This window comes from Phasianus colchicus, chromosome 3, assembly GCF_987193195.1.
Source record: "Phasianus colchicus chromosome 3, bPhaCol1.hap1.1, whole genome shotgun sequence".
Classification (NCBI taxonomy): domain Eukaryota; kingdom Metazoa; phylum Chordata; class Aves; order Galliformes; family Phasianidae; genus Phasianus; species Phasianus colchicus.
Genome location: NC_143438.1, coordinates 94,942,856 through 94,959,705, shown reverse-complemented (window position 1 = coordinate 94,959,705; position 16,850 = coordinate 94,942,856). Strand labels below are relative to the sequence as shown.

General features: G+C 51.3%; 1 protein-coding gene across 33 annotated transcripts in view; it reads right to left on the bottom strand.

Moving 5' to 3' along the window:
* Positions 1 to 16,850, bottom strand: part of SCRIB (scribble planar cell polarity protein) — a 121,794-nt gene that overhangs the window by 79,207 nt on the left and 25,737 nt on the right. For 31 of the 33 annotated variants that reach the window (XM_090138203.1, XM_090138204.1, XM_090138212.1 and 28 more), the window contains exons 7-16: positions 16,375 to 16,449; positions 16,138 to 16,282; positions 15,361 to 15,479; positions 14,461 to 14,660; positions 12,726 to 12,892; positions 11,693 to 11,817; positions 11,085 to 11,210; positions 9,782 to 10,015; positions 9,006 to 9,323; positions 6,990 to 7,052 (exon numbers count right to left, since the gene is read on the bottom strand). In XM_090138203.1, the coding sequence (XP_089994329.1) occupies positions 6,990 to 7,052; positions 9,006 to 9,323; positions 9,782 to 10,015; positions 11,085 to 11,210; positions 11,693 to 11,817; positions 12,726 to 12,892; positions 14,461 to 14,660; positions 15,361 to 15,479; positions 16,138 to 16,282; positions 16,375 to 16,449 (1,572 nt within the window). The remainder of the gene's footprint in view (positions 1 to 6,989; positions 7,053 to 9,005; positions 9,324 to 9,781; positions 10,016 to 11,084; positions 11,211 to 11,692; positions 11,818 to 12,725; positions 12,893 to 14,460; positions 14,661 to 15,360; positions 15,480 to 16,137; positions 16,283 to 16,374; positions 16,450 to 16,850) is intronic. The other 2 variants (XM_090138209.1, XM_090138214.1) reach the window with 1 other exon arrangement.

The following is a 16,850-nucleotide window of genomic DNA, read 5'->3' as shown; positions in this document are numbered from 1 at the left end:
TAAATCACAGATTACAAGGACCTGGGGAAACAGCAGTAAGGGATCATCAGGTCTTGCTAAAGGCTGCAATATGTCATCCCCAAAGGAAGAGCCGCATGCTCACCATCAGAGACCTCTCTACACAGACGCCACTCAACTCCGTGTCTTTTTCCAGGCACACCTCTACAAAACAGGTCCTCACAAAGCGACACGCTGGGAGCCAAAGGCTCTGACTCACCAGGAAAGATTAGAAGAGCTAAATACGTCCTTGGTAAGCAGTGACTCGTGAGAACACGTGGCCAGGCTGAAAATAACGATGAGCAAATGGAAGGTGAGAACCAAGCTAAAAATGAACAATGGAAAAAAGAACACGGAGGAAAGGTCCTGCCCTGGCAAAGAAGCCGAGCTGAGGGTTTTCTGGCTGCGACGGTGCTCATTTGTCCTTTCAGATGGTTTGTTTGTTACGGACAGCAGAGCTGCCCTGCAGTGCTACGTGCTCAGCTGTGCTCCTGACATCCCTTGGGGAGGCCCCAAGGCAGTGATCCAAATCCCAGTAAGTGAAGATGACAGAAAGGATGCAATTTATTAAATATCCACATCGACGGTGGTTTTGGAACCATGAATAAAAAGCCCTCCAGGCACATACCTGTATGTGAGGTGAACCTCATGAGGTTCAACAAATCCAATCACACCTGTATGATTAGTTCTTTCGTTAACAAATTCCAGAAATAAGGACTTAAGGAACTCATCACAACAAACACCGAGGTTTGCCACAGCAATGGGAATGTCAGCAGTAAAATACGGATCCCAAAAGGAACTGGGCTGGCTGCAACACAGTTCACAACAAGGCAGAGTCTTTCTGGAAATGAAAATAATTCTACTGCCTGGACAAACAAAATCCATATTGCACAAACATACGAAGCACTGGAGCATTTCTGGAACTAGAAATAGAACAAAAGCCCAACACCCGTATGTGCTGGGGATGCAGACAGAGTGACATCGACATGCACTATCCCAGTAAAAAAAAGACAGGGAGCTGCTGGTGAAGGTCCAGAGGAGGGCCACAAAGATGAGCAGGGGACTGGAGCACCTCCCCTATGACCTCCACTACAAAGACAGGCTGAGGGAGCTGGGCTCGTTCAGCATGGAGAAGAGAAGCTGCGGGGTGAATCATTGCAGCCTTCAGCACCTCAAGGGAGCCTACAGACAGGAGGGGAGTCAGCTCTTGGGAAGGGGAGATGGCAGCAGGACGAGGGGATGGTTGGAATTGAGGGAGGGCGGATTTCAGTTGGATGTGAGGGGGAAGTTGTTTGCTGTGAGAGCGGTGAGGTGCTGGAACAGCTGCCCAGAGAGGCTGTGGATGCCCCGTCCATCCCTGGAGGTGTTCAGGGCCAGGTTGGATGGGGCCCTGGGCAGCCTGGGCTGCTGTGAGATGTGGAGGTTGGTGGCCCTGCGTGTGGTGGGGGTTGGAGCTTCGTGATCCTTGAGGTCCCTTCCAACACAGCCATTCTGTGATGCTAAGAAAACTACTGCCTCACTCATTGTGAAGTCCAGGAGTGGCACAAAGAACAAAACTCACTGAGGACCCAATGCTGAACGCAGGAACAAAAGTGAGGTGGCTGCAAAGAGCTGCAGTTCATGGATGGGAAATGGAAGAAAAACTATGGAGTACGGCGTACTGAAGTCTGATCACACTGCCATATCATCCACACAAAGTTAGAGTAGAACAGGGGTAGGAAAGGGCAGTGAGGAAGACATCAAACGGAGAACTGATCTTAAAGCAGAACCTGCTTTCATCAATCTCATGTGACAAAAGCTGGAGTTGTGGCTGATGGCATAAAATTACAAAAGGACAAAGGGTCCTGCTGCAGCAGAAAATACAGGATAAAATTTAATAAAAACAATGAAAAGTTGAGTTGGAAAACAAGTTTTCTCATCATTCCAGAATAAGAAATCTGGAGAAGCTGTACAGTAAAGAAACCTGAGCAGGAGGAAACGACTGGCATTTAATGAAGAGTTTATGAAATAGGGTACAGCATATGGTTACTGATCTGAAAGATGGGGCAAAATGCACCCTCAGCAAGTTTACAGCCAACTGCACGGCAGAGTGGGGACGGGTACATCAGTGTCCTGCTGCCATCCTGGGGCTCTGGACAGGCTGAGAAATGGGTTGAAGGAACCTCACGGGATCCAACAAGGAGTGCAAAGCCTTCACATGGGGATGAACAACCCCACAGCAGGATGTGCCGGGGTACCCAGCTGGAAAAGGACATGGGATCCTGGTGGCCCCAGACATGAGGCAGTGATGAGATCCCACTGCCAGGGAGGTTGATGGTACAACAGGACGTGATCCTGCCCCTCCATTCAGCAGTGCTGGGATCGGTGTCTGTTCCAAGGCATAATAAAGAGCTGGAGACAAGTGGGAGAGTCCAACAGAGGGCTGCAAAGAAGATGAAGGGCCTGAAGTAGCTCTGCTAGGGAGAGAAGCTGAGGGAGCTGCATGGACGTGGTGCTGGGCACCCGCTCTGGGTAATTCCTGCTACAGCACACCTTGGGCCTGAAGGACCCCGAGGTTCCTGCCAGCCTCAACCTGTGGTTGTGATGTGAATGCAGGAGACTCGACTGGAAGAAAGCCTGCACACCTCATTCTTAAATTTAGCTAATTGCTCCTGAATTGAACACAGAGGGTTGGTTTTTTTTTGGGGGGGGGGGGGGAATGAAGTCTATTTTCCAGAAGTGCCAACCCATCGCAGTCCTGCCTCGTTTGGGTTCCTGGATCACAGGCAGAGATCACATTCTCCATCACAAGGTCTACAGCTACACTGCAACTTGTCTTTTTCTGATACTGACACAGTCAGAAAATGCTGTTCAGTTTGCAAACACGAACCAATGCTTTAAGACGTGCAAAATGCCCCACTTACTTCTACAGAGGTTACTGACATCTGTTGCTTTGGTATAACGCAACAGTGAGACTTTTATCAGTTAAATATGTTCTGTTTTGCTGTTTCAGAAAAGAAGATCAGATGGTTCTACCGCCTTTTTGGTTTTGTTGTGTTTGTTTGTTTGTTTTTTTCTATTAGAGAATCAAGACAGGAGTGTCCAGAAGAGCATACCCCCGCAGTGAGTGGCACGGGCAGGCTGGTAACAACAGACAAGGAGAAGGCTGAGATATTTAACTTTTTGGCCTCTGTCTTCCCTGATAACTGCTCCCCACACAGCCCTCAAACACTTGGTTTGGTAGGAGGGGAATCAGGGAAGCAACATCCCTCCCACTGTAAGCAAAAATCAGCTTTGTGTCCACCTGATGAACCTGAACATCCATCCACAAGTCTACGTGTGCTGATGGGATGCATCCCAGAGTCCTGAGGGAATTGGCTGATGTGGATACCAAGCCATTCTCTGTGATATTTCATAAGTCGTGGCAATCAGGGGAAGTCCCTGGTGAGCAGAAACATCACACCCACTTTTACAAAGGGTAAAAAAAGGTGACCCTGGGAACTGCCGACCTGCCAGTCTCACCTCTGTGCTGGGAAAGATCACGGAGCAGATGCTCCTGGAAGCTGTGCTAAGGCACATGGAAGACGGTAAGTTGATATGGGAGAACCAGCATGGCTTCACCAAGGGCAAATCCTGCCTGACCAACTTGGTGGCTGTCAATGACGGTGTCACTGCATCAACGGACAAGGGAAGAGCCACTCATGTCATCTGGACTTCAGTAAGGCCTTTGACACGGTACCCCACAACATCCAAATTGGAAAGAGACGGATTTGATGGGTGGGCTGTTCAACGGATGAAGAACTGGCTGCAGGATCGAGTCCAGAGAGTGGTGGTCAATGGCTCCACGTCTGGATGGAGACACCTCAGGGGGTGGTGCTGGGGCCAATACTCTTCAATCAGGGACACCGACAGTGGGGTTGAGTTCACCCTCAGCAAGTCTGCTGATTACACCAAGCTGTGGGCTGTGGTGATGCACCAGAGGGCTGAGATGCCATCCAGAGGGATGAGCAGGCTTGAGCAGCAGGCCCAGGTGAACCTCATGAGGTTCAACAAATCCAAGTGCAACGTCTTGAAATGTGAGCGGACCGCTCCCTCAAAAAGTATATCCTACTCCCATCAGCTGAGCACACGATTTCTTGCATTATTCAAAATAAATTTGTTTTCTCAGAGTTCGGAACTTGCAGATTACATTGTGAGAAAACTGAATTTTCTACATGAGAACCTGAAGTGTGATGGTGTCCTGATAGGTACAGGGCTCCCACCCAGCAAACAAGAGGCTACAACACAGAGCGGCACAGGCAGCACTGCAGCAGTTTCAGGAGAGGAGGAGGGCTGTCCTGAGCAGCTCCCACAGGGTAAAGCTGCTCCAAGGAGATGACCTGACTTGCTCCTGGCTCCAGAGTGACAAAAGAGCAGAGGAAGCTGACAGGATCTTTTCCACCATCCACCAACGACCTCTAAACCTCTACCAGCAGCCCAGCTTTCCCCTCCAACACAAGAAGGACATGGAGCTGTGAGGGTGATGAGACACTGGAAAAGAATCTCTCACAGTACAGGCTGCCCAGCGAGGCTGTGGATGCCCCCTCCTGCAGACACTCAAGGCCAGGCTGGACGGGGCTGTGAGCAGCCTGGTCCAGCAGGAGGTGTCCCTGCCTATAGCAAGGGCTTGGAACTACACGGTCTTGAAAGGTTTCTTCCAACCAGAACCACACTGGGATTCTGTGGAGAGAAATTACCACCATACCTCTTCAAATGGCCTCGTGCAGCTGGGAGAACACATCACAGGAGAAGCAAAAGCATACAAAGCTCCTCAGCCAGCACAAGTTGCCTCTGCAAAGCACCTCCTGGCTCCTATTTTCAGGTGCTGCAGAGAAGACACATTAAGACCAGGCAAACACAAGGGAGGACACAGCTGTTACTGCAGACAACGCAGCACCAAGCAGAACTCAGGACTCCCTTTGCACTGCCATCCTCCATTCTCACAGCAGCTCTTTTGAGACTATTTCTTAGAAAGTTCTCTGAAATCAAGCAAAATTCGGTTGCAACCTCATGCCTTCAAAGAGCAGCTTGATATACTACCTCACACCTCCAGCAGCCTCCCTATGATTCAGAAAAGGCCGTTTCCATCTGTGCTGCAGACTAAACCAAAACAGTGGGAACTGAGGCAGCAGTGTATCAGCCACTCCTGTGCTTCTACAAAACTATGTTTTCCTCTGCAGCAGAGTCCCATTGGCCCTACCAGTCAAAGGAGCTCTGAGGAGCCAGCTGCATGCACAGCACAGGGCTCCCTACCCCTGATGGTGCAGTGCTGAAGTCAGGTTGATGTCTCCACGAGGTCAGACCTTGACTCAGTATTAGGGTTAAGTATTAAACCACAATCAAAACTCAGTATTTTCTCTAAGAGTTGCATAAAAATAGACAAGGATTGTGATCGCAGCACTGCGAGCTTACCAGCATCTGCTCCCCAAAGCTGATCTGCTGTGGGGCACCTTCAGCCCCCACCCACATGGAAGATCTCCAGTATTTTGTCCTTGGGAGCTGCAGCACCACCTCACCCTACGTGGCACTGCACGAAGAAGGAATGGCACTACATGGACACCAGAAGAACGTGGGGCCTCTGATCAGCTGCCCTTCCCAGAGGTCTCCAAGAAGTCCTGGGCAGTTCCATCAGATGCAGGCAGAGCACAGGCAGGAGACAAGGAAGGGCAGGCAGCATGCCTGCTGGTACAAGGCTGAGGGCTCCTGGCTATTGCAGATGCACTAACCTCCAAATATTGACCTTCAGGTCTAGCAGTGCTCAACGAGGAACAAGAGCAATTCCCAAATAGAGAACTGGGATGTGTCTGCACTGAGCTGCTGCCTCTTTACCTGTGACTGCAGAGTTGCACAAAGAGAAATGCAAGACGTATGAATATGTTTTTCAGTGACCTACAGCTAAAGAGATTAAAAAAACCTTTAGTGCACAAACAGTGCATCAGGTCGAGCCAGTTCCCATTTCACTTGAAGCAAAAATAAAGTACCTGACATCTCCCTTCCAAAGCCTTCTTCCAGAACTAAGAAGGAAGAGCCCCCATCCCACACCTGAGGGAGAAGCAGAGAGGCACATTCATGGTCAGACAAGCCTAGAACTGAATACACGGGTCTGGTGCCACTGTGCTGTCTCCAGGGGAAGCATCCTCCAGCAAGCAGCTTCTACTGACACAGTGCCTGCCTCCTGCTGGGGACAGCAGCATTCTGCCTCCAGCAGCTCTCTGTGCATACTGCCTGCAGAGAACCCACTGATAAAAGGGATTAAGCAAACCTGCTGAGAACTTGTGTTTAAAAAAAAAAAAAAAACAACAGAAAAAACAGAGGAAAATAATCACGGTCAGAGGATGAACTAAGACAGCAAAACAGCACTTAAACCAGGATGCAGAACATGCCACATGACAGAGGCTTTACAGCACCTCCAGTGCCACCTCCACCTTTCTGATGTCCCAAAGCACTGCACGAAAACACACGGTGGTGGGGTGTCCATAAGGGCTGCAAAAGATGCAAGCATCATTAACTAACACCAGTCCACCTCCTTCATGCAATGGCACAATGCCTTGAGATCCATTCTCTGCCAGACCCCACAGGGTCATCCCACTGCACCCAAGAAGATCCTGGAGCCCTCTGCTCCGCCTGGGCTACCATCACTACTGAAAATACGTACGTATTTTCTTCCACCTCCTTCCTCAGTGCAAATAGGAACTGAGCCCTCCACCTGTGACCCCTCTGCTTTTTCACATTCCTCCCATCTCAGTCTGGATCTGCAGCAGCCATTCTCACCTCAGGGACGGAAAGGGAGGGAAAGGAGCAGGGAGAAGGAAAGCAGAGGAAGAAACAATCATGGTGTTGGTGATCGGTCAGGTCCAGAAGCCACTTGACCCCAATAGATCAGAGATCCCCTACAACAAGGGGTGAGCCTGGGAAGCAAATCAAGCAGACGGAATGATTTTCGGCAGAGAGAGAACAGTGGGAGTGGTACAGACCTCTTCCTCCTCAATGCGAGCAGGTTCAATCAGCAGATTATTGGCTTGATCAAACGACACCCCCTGTTAGGACAGGAACCAGCAAAGAGGCATGCGGATTAGTGGAGCATCAACCAAACCCACCACCACAACCACCACCACCCAACACAACACAACACACAGACGCACACCGCTCTGACAGGGCTGCCCACCCAGCAGACCCTGCTCACACTGCTCCTCACAGCCACCTCCGAGCGAGGATGGGGACAGGGCTGCTCCCACGCTTACAGCGTGCAGCACGTCAGCACGCGTCGGCCAGCTGCAAGCTGCCTCCTGAAGGCCTCCCTTTGTGCCTGTGCTGACGCACTGAGGCTGTGGCCACCGAGTTCGAAGCTGAGCACCGTGAGCTGCCTTCACCCCCCTGTACAGAGCTGCAGGGTGGAGGAGAAGGATGGAACAACCCAGGAGAAATGGCCCGTGGTGCCACCTGGTGGCCCACAGAATGAGGCTGTCCCAAACCCAACTGCAACGCTCCTGTCCATAAAGGGAAACGCTTCTGGTGGGACAACGCACCCAGGGATCCCAAACATAGGAAACACGCTCCCAAATGCAGGAACGTCCCCTGAAATAATGCTGTCCTGCTTTAAGGACCTTGCATCCTGCATGCCCTGGTCTACCTCCTTCCTCACTGCGTGCATCTCCAGGGGGACACTGCTTCCCCACATTCCCACTTCTCCATCAGCTCAGGAGGAGAGCTCATATCTGAGCAGGCATTCAGTCCAGCCCAAGAAAATGAGAACTGTGGCTCCCAAACAGAAGGCTGAACTACTAACAGAGACGACTTTCCTTAACAGATACCAAACGAGCTTTGAGTCCCAGCCTGAAACAAGCCTTTGGGTCAGAGCATTTCCCCACCATGGCAGGTGTGGACGCAGGGCACTCAGGACAGCTTCACATGCCTTTAACAGCAGCAACCACAACGCGTTTTCACTCTGAAGAACTTGAGAGGCAGTAAAGGAAACTGCATACCTCATCCCTAAGGAGCAAACATCAGCTCAGACAGCAAGGCAGAATGCACTGAGGGGAAGGTTCCTAAGGAAACCCGAGCACAGGAGCCTTTCCTGTGCAGTCTCAACTCCAGAATGGGGTTGAAATAATCCCAACGGTCTGGAGCATGCGCAGTAACAGCAAAAACAGGTTTTACTCCAGCATATCCTACCTACACCTCCCCCATAAGACCTGCTGGTGCCATACAATGTGATGGAGATCCACTTGCATCCCAACCTCTGCCTCCCAAGCACACCTCATAAAACCATCATCAGTTTCAGCAAGAACTGCTCTGATCTCACACAGCGTCCCCTAGAAGTAAATCCCTCTGTCACTGCAAGCAGCTCCCTCCAGCAGGAATCTGTGTCCCTAACCAAACAAACATGGTGGGGGTTCATCTGAGCAGAGCCAAGGACCTCTCAACTCCCAGCATGACCAGAAAGGCCCACTGCTGTCCCACGTAAACAGGGAACTCCACAGCAGAAGCTCCCCCAGGTATCATACACACTCCATCAGACCTCACCCGCGCTGGGGCAGGCACAGGGGAGCACTAAGGAGAAGGAACCTGCTCTCACAGCACAGGAAGAACTGTGGTGTAAAGGCAATGGTAAGCAGCCTGAACCCAAGCTTGAGGTTAGGTCCATCCAGAGACACAGCTCATCATCCTACTGCAAACAAGTTGCGGACATGGAAAGGAACGGAGGAACTGTCGGCAACAAGAGAACTGTTCTTGCAGCACAGACCACAACATCACACGTAACGGGCAGCGTGTGCTCACAGCACCAAAGTCAGACACAAACAGCGTGGCACAGCTCAGACAACTGACTGCAAAAGCCCCAGAACGAGCTTCAGCTCTCCCACCCTCAGCACATCTCTACTGAAGCGCTGGAGCCTGCAGTGTTTTCACTGGTGCCACATCAACCTGCCCTGGCAGTTTGGAGCAGAAGGGAGCTCCGGCACCCTCCGTCCTCTCCTCCCACAAGACCTTACCTTCACTGATGGCTGAGCAGACAAAGATCCGTTCTTCCTGTCATCTTCATCCCACGCTTCCTCCTCATCCTCAGGCTCCGCGTTGTTGTTGCAGCCTCCCAGTTCCTCCTCTTCTTTGGGGACTCCATCACTGTTCAGCCCCTGCAGGAGCGCTACCACCGCCTCTGGTTTGGGCAGCTTAGTTATCTTGAAGTGTTTCTTATAGTGGGGCGTGTCCTTGCGGATGAGCCTCTGTTTCTCCACTGGGAACGGCCGCTCTTCATCTTCATCTTCATCCTCACTCCTTATCAGTGTGTCCTCAGCAAAGTGTACAGTGGGCTGCAATGGCAAAGGCCCAGAAAGTCTGTGAGCCTCAGATAACAGCCAGACATCTGCTCTCCCTCCAACGCCAACACAGGCAAAGCCAGCACTTCCACTTTCGTACCACAGAAGACGCAGGAATACATTTTAGTTTCCTTCTAATTGCTGTTCCCCCCTTCCTTCCCCCCCAGTATCAGCACCTTCACCTAGACACATCTGTCAGTTCCATGGGCACCCAAAACTGTACCCCTGATATTCCCACAGTTGCTGTGTGGCTCCCATGCATCCCTCCTAGTTCTCAATGAACCCAGCTACACCAGGACCCCCACATCTCTACCTGCAGTCACATGCCATGGCCCTTATTTGCCTCCAGCAACGCACAAATCACACTCCATACATCCATTCACCATTTTCCCCAGAAACTTTCAATCCTTCCAGTTCTTAACTGGATCCCACGGCACTTCCCAAATTCCTACCTCATTGTATTCCACTTCCACATCTTCATCCTCTTGGACAACCACTTCCTTACGCTCTTCTTCAGCTCTTGGCTTGGCCTCCTTCTCCAGCTCCTGCATCTCCAGCAGCTGCCCATTCGGCCGGCTCCTCTGCCTCTCCTCTCCCTGTTCCTCTGCCCTGCAGTCAGCAGAGACGGTGCTGTTGGAGAGGTGGGAGTCCTCGCTGCGGTTGGATGTGGCACTCAGTCTCTTCTCCTAAGAAGATGACAGATTGTAAAAGTCAAGACGGAAGCCCAGGCAGGAGGTGGTGCATTGCAATGAGACTGCTGCAAAATGGAACATGTTCCACTGCCAACAGAACTGGCTTTTTCCTTCAGGCTGCCGTTTCACCCAGCTCCACCTGTGTCACCACTGACGCAGGCATTTACAGTCAGCATCACACCTGTGCAGCAATGCACCATCCCCCAGTACTCTGGTCCAGTCTTCATTCAGAAAATCAGCGAGTTCCTCTCCCTGCATTATGACAGAAGTAGCACACAATCCCCCTCACGCTCTTCTCTGCATCCTGGCTACGTCTCCTGCCCCACCTCAGTGGCCCCAGCTGACCCAAGATGGGTTCTAAGCCGTGGAATGGCTTAGAGCCCAGCTCCTTCAGCCTGTCCTCATACGGGAGGTGCTCCAGTCCCCTGATCATCTTTGAGGGTCCAGAGGAGGGCCACAAAGATGATCAGGGGACTGGAGCACCTCCCCTATGAGGACAGGCTGAAGGAGCTGGGCTTGTTCAGCATGGAGAAAAGAAGGCTGTGGGGTGAATCATTGCAGCCTTTCAGTACCTAAAGGGAGCCTACAAACAGGAGGGGAATCAACTCTTTGAAAGGGTGAGTGACAGCAGGACGAGGGGAAATGGTTTTAAGCTGAGGGAAGGGAGATTGAGGTTGGACATCAGGGGGAAATTCTTTACAGAGAGAGCAGTGAGGTGCTGGAACAGCTGCCCAGAGAGGCTGTGGATGCCCCGTCCATCCCTGGAGGTGTTCAAGGCCAGGTTGGATGGGGCCCTGGGCAGCCTGGTCCAGCATTAGGTGGGATGGTTGGTGGCCCTGTGTGTGGCAGGGGGGTTGGAGCTTCATCATCCTTGAGGTCCCTTCCAACCCTGGCCATTCTGTGAATTCTGTGATTCTGTGAATGCAGGCAGTCCATGCTCCGCCTGTTCCCACACTTCCCAAAGTTTTTTTTTTTCCTGCCCAGCTTACAAACACAGCCTCCCCATTCCTCGGGTTTGCTGCATGTTCTCTGTAGTCTCCATTTCTTAGCAAACAGCACTCACTTCTGAGCTGGATGAATTCAGGTCTGTGCCAGGTTTTGCAGCACAGACCTCGCTGCGCCGAACTTCGATCACTTTCTTCATCACCTTCAGTTCACTGGGATGAGGGGTGGCTCTGCGCTGTAAGCCCTACCAAAGGAGAACACAGAGCATGGGGTTTCACAGTGAGAGCAGCCCTGAAAATGGATCAGTTCAAACCACGTGTTCTACCAGACCAGTGGAACCCCAGCTGGATGAGACCCAAACGTCACACTGCAGGACCTCATCTGGGCTCCTCTGCCATTACTGTACAGCTGGGAAGAGGAAAGAAACGGGAGATGACACTCCAAGCAGCAGTAAAAACCATCTCTGTGCTGGAAGGACAGATCCAAATACGTGTTATTTGAAGGATTCAGATTAAAATGATCTCTCTTCATAAGATTAAAAAAAATAAAAAGGAAAAAATATTCTGCAAGAGATTTAAACCAATAAATATTTGCTGTAAACTGAAACTTCTGTCCTTCCCTTTGCATCTGTAGTTCAAGGAAAATGATCTGCCATCCTTTTTGAATCTGCCTGCAATTACAACGTTGTGCCCACAGGAAGGTTACAACCCTGCAGGAACTCCTTACCCGCCTCTCAGCTCCAGGTTCCTCCTCGTCGTCTCCTTTGGGGTCATCCAGGAACTGAATCACACTCACTCTGTTCAAGTTCGTGTCCGTCCAGCTCTCATCCACGCTGTTCTGCAGAAGGTTCTCTGGGGAGAAAGGCAACAGAGTGGGAGCTACTCTCTGAACACGTAGGGTTGTGTGCTTGGATGAAAGACAGCTCTCAGCCTATCAGGACACTTCTATCTGCCCGCAGCAGAGGGCTCTGAGGGCATTGGATGCACTCCCAGATCTTCTCACCTCTGTACTTGGCAGCCTCCACAGATCCTAGTGAAGGCTTCAGGCTCACATCTTAAGGACCAGAGGAAAAGATCGGATGAAGGAACAGATCAGAAGCACTAACATAGTTATACTGCCACAAGAGGAAGGAAACCTCACAGATAATGCACTGCTCGGTCGATAGACACAAGCAGAAGATCTGAAAACAAGGTTGCAGCACTCTCTGCTGCTCTCCAAGCAGTCTCTGCCTTGGAAAGTTGGCATCAGCCCATTAGGAGTCAAAGTGTGCTGCAGCCACTGCAGTAACCAAGAACGGTGCAACCAGGCAAAGAGAGGTTTGTGATCTCTCCTCTACATCACCCTCCAGGCCAACGTACAAAGCATTCATAGAATCACAGAATTGTGTCAAGATCACCGAGTCCAACCACAGCCCAACCATCCGACCCCAACCCTAACAGCCCTCTGCTAAACCACGGCCCTGAGCACCACATCCAGACGGCTGTTAAACACATCCAGGGATGCTGACCCAACCACCTCCCTGGGCAGCCACTGCACTGCTCAGCAGCCCTTTCTTAGAGAAGTTCCTCCGGAGATCCAACCTGAACCTCCCCTGCCACAACTCCAGGCCATCGCCCCTCGTCCCGTCACCTGTCACCAGTGAGCAGAGAGCAGCCCCGCTCTGCTGCAATCCCCTTTCAGACGCTGGAAGGGAGCGACAAGGTCTGCCCTCAGCCTCCTCTTCCCCACCCTGAACGGCCCCAGACTAAACACCTCTTACCTAGGCTAGGAGAGGGCTGCTGGGGAAGCAGGTAGCACGTGAGAACTTTTTCTCCCGTCTTTTCATCATCCTCTGTCTGGAATTTCAGCATGGGCTGGGATTGGTTTTCTGCCAACCACAAGGCTTTCAGGTTAAGGTTCGTCAAAGCAAAGGGCAAATTCTGCAGCCTGCAAGAAAACAAAAGAACAATAGTTAAACTTATTCATGATGAAACCCTCTCAGCTCCAGACTGCATCAGACAAAGACAGAGGGAGTCGCTGCAGGTCCACCACTTCTGCACACACAGAAGCAGTGATTCGTGCTGCACGTGGCCCTGCTATAACCACAGACTGGACTCTGCAAACACAAGGAGCTCAAAGCAGAGGACAGCCCCTTCCTGTTGTTGTTCTGTTTTAAATGGATGTTTTTGAACTCTTCTACCTGCAGCCAATGAATTCTATGCTTTCTAGATAGCAAAGCCTCAAATCCATTGCACTGCTACACAGGACGTGGCACTTTGCAGAAATTTGCCCTGCATGTGGCAGGGGGGTTGGAATTTCATGATCCTTGAGGTGCCTTCCAACCCTGGCCATTCTGTGATTCATCTTCCCAAGGTCTGAGTACAAAAACATGCAATGAACCAGATGCAAAGTGGGAAGAAAACATTCTCCATTCCTGCATCAACTGCAGACCTGCAGTACAAACAGCTGTTTGCCCAGGCTGTGCATTGTACACGTCCACTGCTTGGACTGAGTTTTATTCTGTAGATACTGATATTCCCAGTGAGACACCTGAACAGCACAGAAAGCACTGGTATAACCCCAGCCTCATTGCCAAAACAATAGAGAAACTGATCTGGCACTGAGAACTATGAACCAGGTGCCCACTGTAGCCATCAGCTGTATTTAATCAAGCAAATAGAAACACATTTGTATTCACACAAAACTGACAGAGAGCCCAGCACCCACTGCAATCCACTGCCAGGGCCTGAAGGCAGAACAGTGCTGGGTGGGAAACAGCCAAAGCCACTCTCAAGTGTGTGTGTTGTGATGAGGACTACAGGTGTGGGCACCCTGAGTGAGGAAAGTGAATGAGGACAGGAAGAGAAGGAGGTACTCTACTGCTGCACTGAGAAAAGCCCAAGAAGATGCTCCAGAGGCACATTTCAGTGCCCCAGGCCTGAAATGCAGCATCTCTTGCACATCAGAAAGCTTTGGCACTGATTACCTGAGTATCGATGACACAACACTTCAAAATTTGGAGGCATGAATACAGTGGACGGGGATTTCTCCAGATCTTTGTTTCACACACAGCAAGATGTCCCCACGCATCTGCCCATCCCAACATTGATTCTACTTAATGTTCAAGTATCACGGAAAAGGCAAAAAAAGGCAGGCAGAACGTTGGAGGGACGCAGTCTCTTTCAGAGCCCTGTGCAGCCCCTCCAAACTGCTGATGAGATCAGCACAGATCCAGCATCTCCCAAAACAAACCAGGACCCAGACCATGGCACCTATTTAAGGCAGCCCCTTTAGAATCATAAAGGCTGGGAAAGACCTCCAGCATCAAATCCAACCACCAACCCATCCCCGCCGAGTCAAGTTCCACACCTCCATGATTCCTGAACACCTCCAAGGATGGCAATTCCACCACCTCCCTGGGCAGCTGTGCCAGAACCTGACCACACATCCCAAGAACAGCTTGGAGGTGCCCGCGGACACTTTGGACACCCACAGCCTTTCACCCTCCTGCTGACCTGTTTCCTGCCACATCCAGGACGTGCAGCTCGGTGGTGTTGGCGAGCTCTGCTGGCAGCAGGGCCAGGCGGTTGTCTCGCAGAGACAGGACGTTCAGGTTGGCACAGCCCCCAATCTCAGCTGGAAGGGACGTCAAACGGTTCCGATCCACGTTCAGGTTTGTCAGCTTGGTTAGCTTCCCAAGGGACTTGGGTAAGGCCTAGAAAGGACACAATTTGGTGGCTAATAAAGGACAGCAGAATGGGTATAAAGCCTTCTCTACAAGGAAAAGAACTGCCTTCTGTCCTAACAAGACGAGATTCCAGCAATTCTCACTACAGCCTCAGGACAGGGAGCCTCACGACAGGGAGCTGTTGGAGAGGGTCCAGAGGAGGGCCACGAAGATGATCAGGGGACTGGAGCACCTCCCCTATGAAGACAGGCTAAGGGAGCTGGGCTTGTTCAGCATGGAGAAGAGAAGCTGCGGGGTGAATCATTGCAGCCTTCAGCACCTCAAGGGAGCCTACAGACAGGAGGGGAGTCAGCTCTTGGGAAGGGGAGATGGCAGCAGGACAAGGGGATGGTTTGAAGCTGAGGGAGGGCGGATTTCAGATGGATGTGAGGGTGAAGTTGTTTGCTGTGAGAGCGGTGAGGTGCTGGAACAGCTGCCCAGAGAGGCTGTGGATGCCCCGTCCATCCCTGAGGTGTTGGAGGCCAGGTTGGATGGGGCCCTGGGCAGCCTGGTCTAGCATTAAATGAGGAGGTTGTTGGCCCTACATGTGGCAGGGGGTTGGAGATTCATCATCCTTGAGGTCCCTTCCAACCCTGGCCATTCTGTGATTTTGTGACAGGTTCTCCCTCAGGTTCACAGCCTGTTCCATGCCAACTATTTATCTCAGGATGGCTGCTGGGATACTTACTGTCAGCATGTTCTCTGTTAGGATGAGTTCTGATAGGTTTTCACAGTCCCCAATTGACTCCGTCACCTCTGTCAGTCGATTCTGGTCCACCTTGAGGATGGAGAGCTGCTTCAGCTGACCTGCTCGGAGCAACAAGCAAATGTGAACTAAGCCACAGAGAGTTACATGTCCTATGACTATCTGCTCTAAATACCTCCCAAGAGGGATTTCCTAACCCAAGAACATAGGCTCTTCCTCCCAACCAGACTTTTTCCACAGATTTCATCCATGCATCCTTCCAGAATTTGAAGGGACCTGACAAGCAGGAGGGAGACTGACTTTTATACATGCAGAGCACGACAGAAAGAGAAGAAATTGCTTTTAACTAAAAGAAGGAAAATTTAGGTTAGTGTTAGGAAGAAATCCTTTACCCAGAAGTGGTGAGATCCTGGCACTGCTGCCCAGAGAGGCATGGATGCCCCATCCCTGGAGCTTCTCAAAGCCATGGATGGGGCCCAGGGCAGCCTGACCTGGTGAGGAACAACCAGCCCACAGCACAGGGTGGGAACTGATGATCTCGGAGGTTACTTCCAACCTAAACCATTCTAGGATGTGATTCTACAGCACAGATCAAGAACATGAACACACCCTGCATAGCTCTGCTCAACAGCACCACCTACTGCTTCTGCACTCTCCCAGTGACCACATCCATCGGGCCCAAATGCTCTGCCAGCCACAGCTGTGCCTGAAGACTCCCCAAAGGAGGAGTCCTACCCCACCTCCCATCCCAGTACTCACCAATCCCATCTGGAATGCACTCCAGCAGGTTCTGTGACAGCAGCAGGTCTGTCAGTGCTACCAACCCACTGACCTCGTTGGGCAGCTGCTCCAGCTTGTTCTCCGACACATCCAGGCAGACCAAACGGCGGAGATTGCCCAGCTCCTAGGATCAGAAAGGAGACTCTGTGGCTCAAAGCAGCAGCACAGGAAGGGAGCAGCACAGTGGTGAGGCGGTGGTCCCGAACAGGTACTCACTGGAGGCAGAGCAGAGAGCTGGTTGCGGTCCAACCACAGCTCACGCAGGTTTGGCAGTGCTCCCAGGGTATCCGGCTGTAACACAGCATGACAGCATGGTGTCAGTCCTCCCAGAAGTCGCTCCATAATCCCCCAAATCCCACCAAACCTCTGCAAAGCTTGGTGCTCTTGCTGTTTTCACATCTCCTAAACCATTTATCCAAAGGTGTACAAACTCTTTGCGTCAGCGTGCAGCGATCTGTTTGGGAATGTCTGGGCTGCCATACTGGCTGCAAAACTCCAGCAAGAAACATGGGAGACAACAGCAAAGACCTCCCAGCAGCAGGCAAGACAAGAGGCAAACATGGAATTTGGAGGGGCTTTCTGCCAAAAAGCCTTCCAGGCATTAAAAGCAGAATTCAAGAACAATTTAATCCGCAGCTGCAAAATGAAAAAATATCACTGGGTTTCCCCCAAAGTCAAGGAGAGCTGGATTT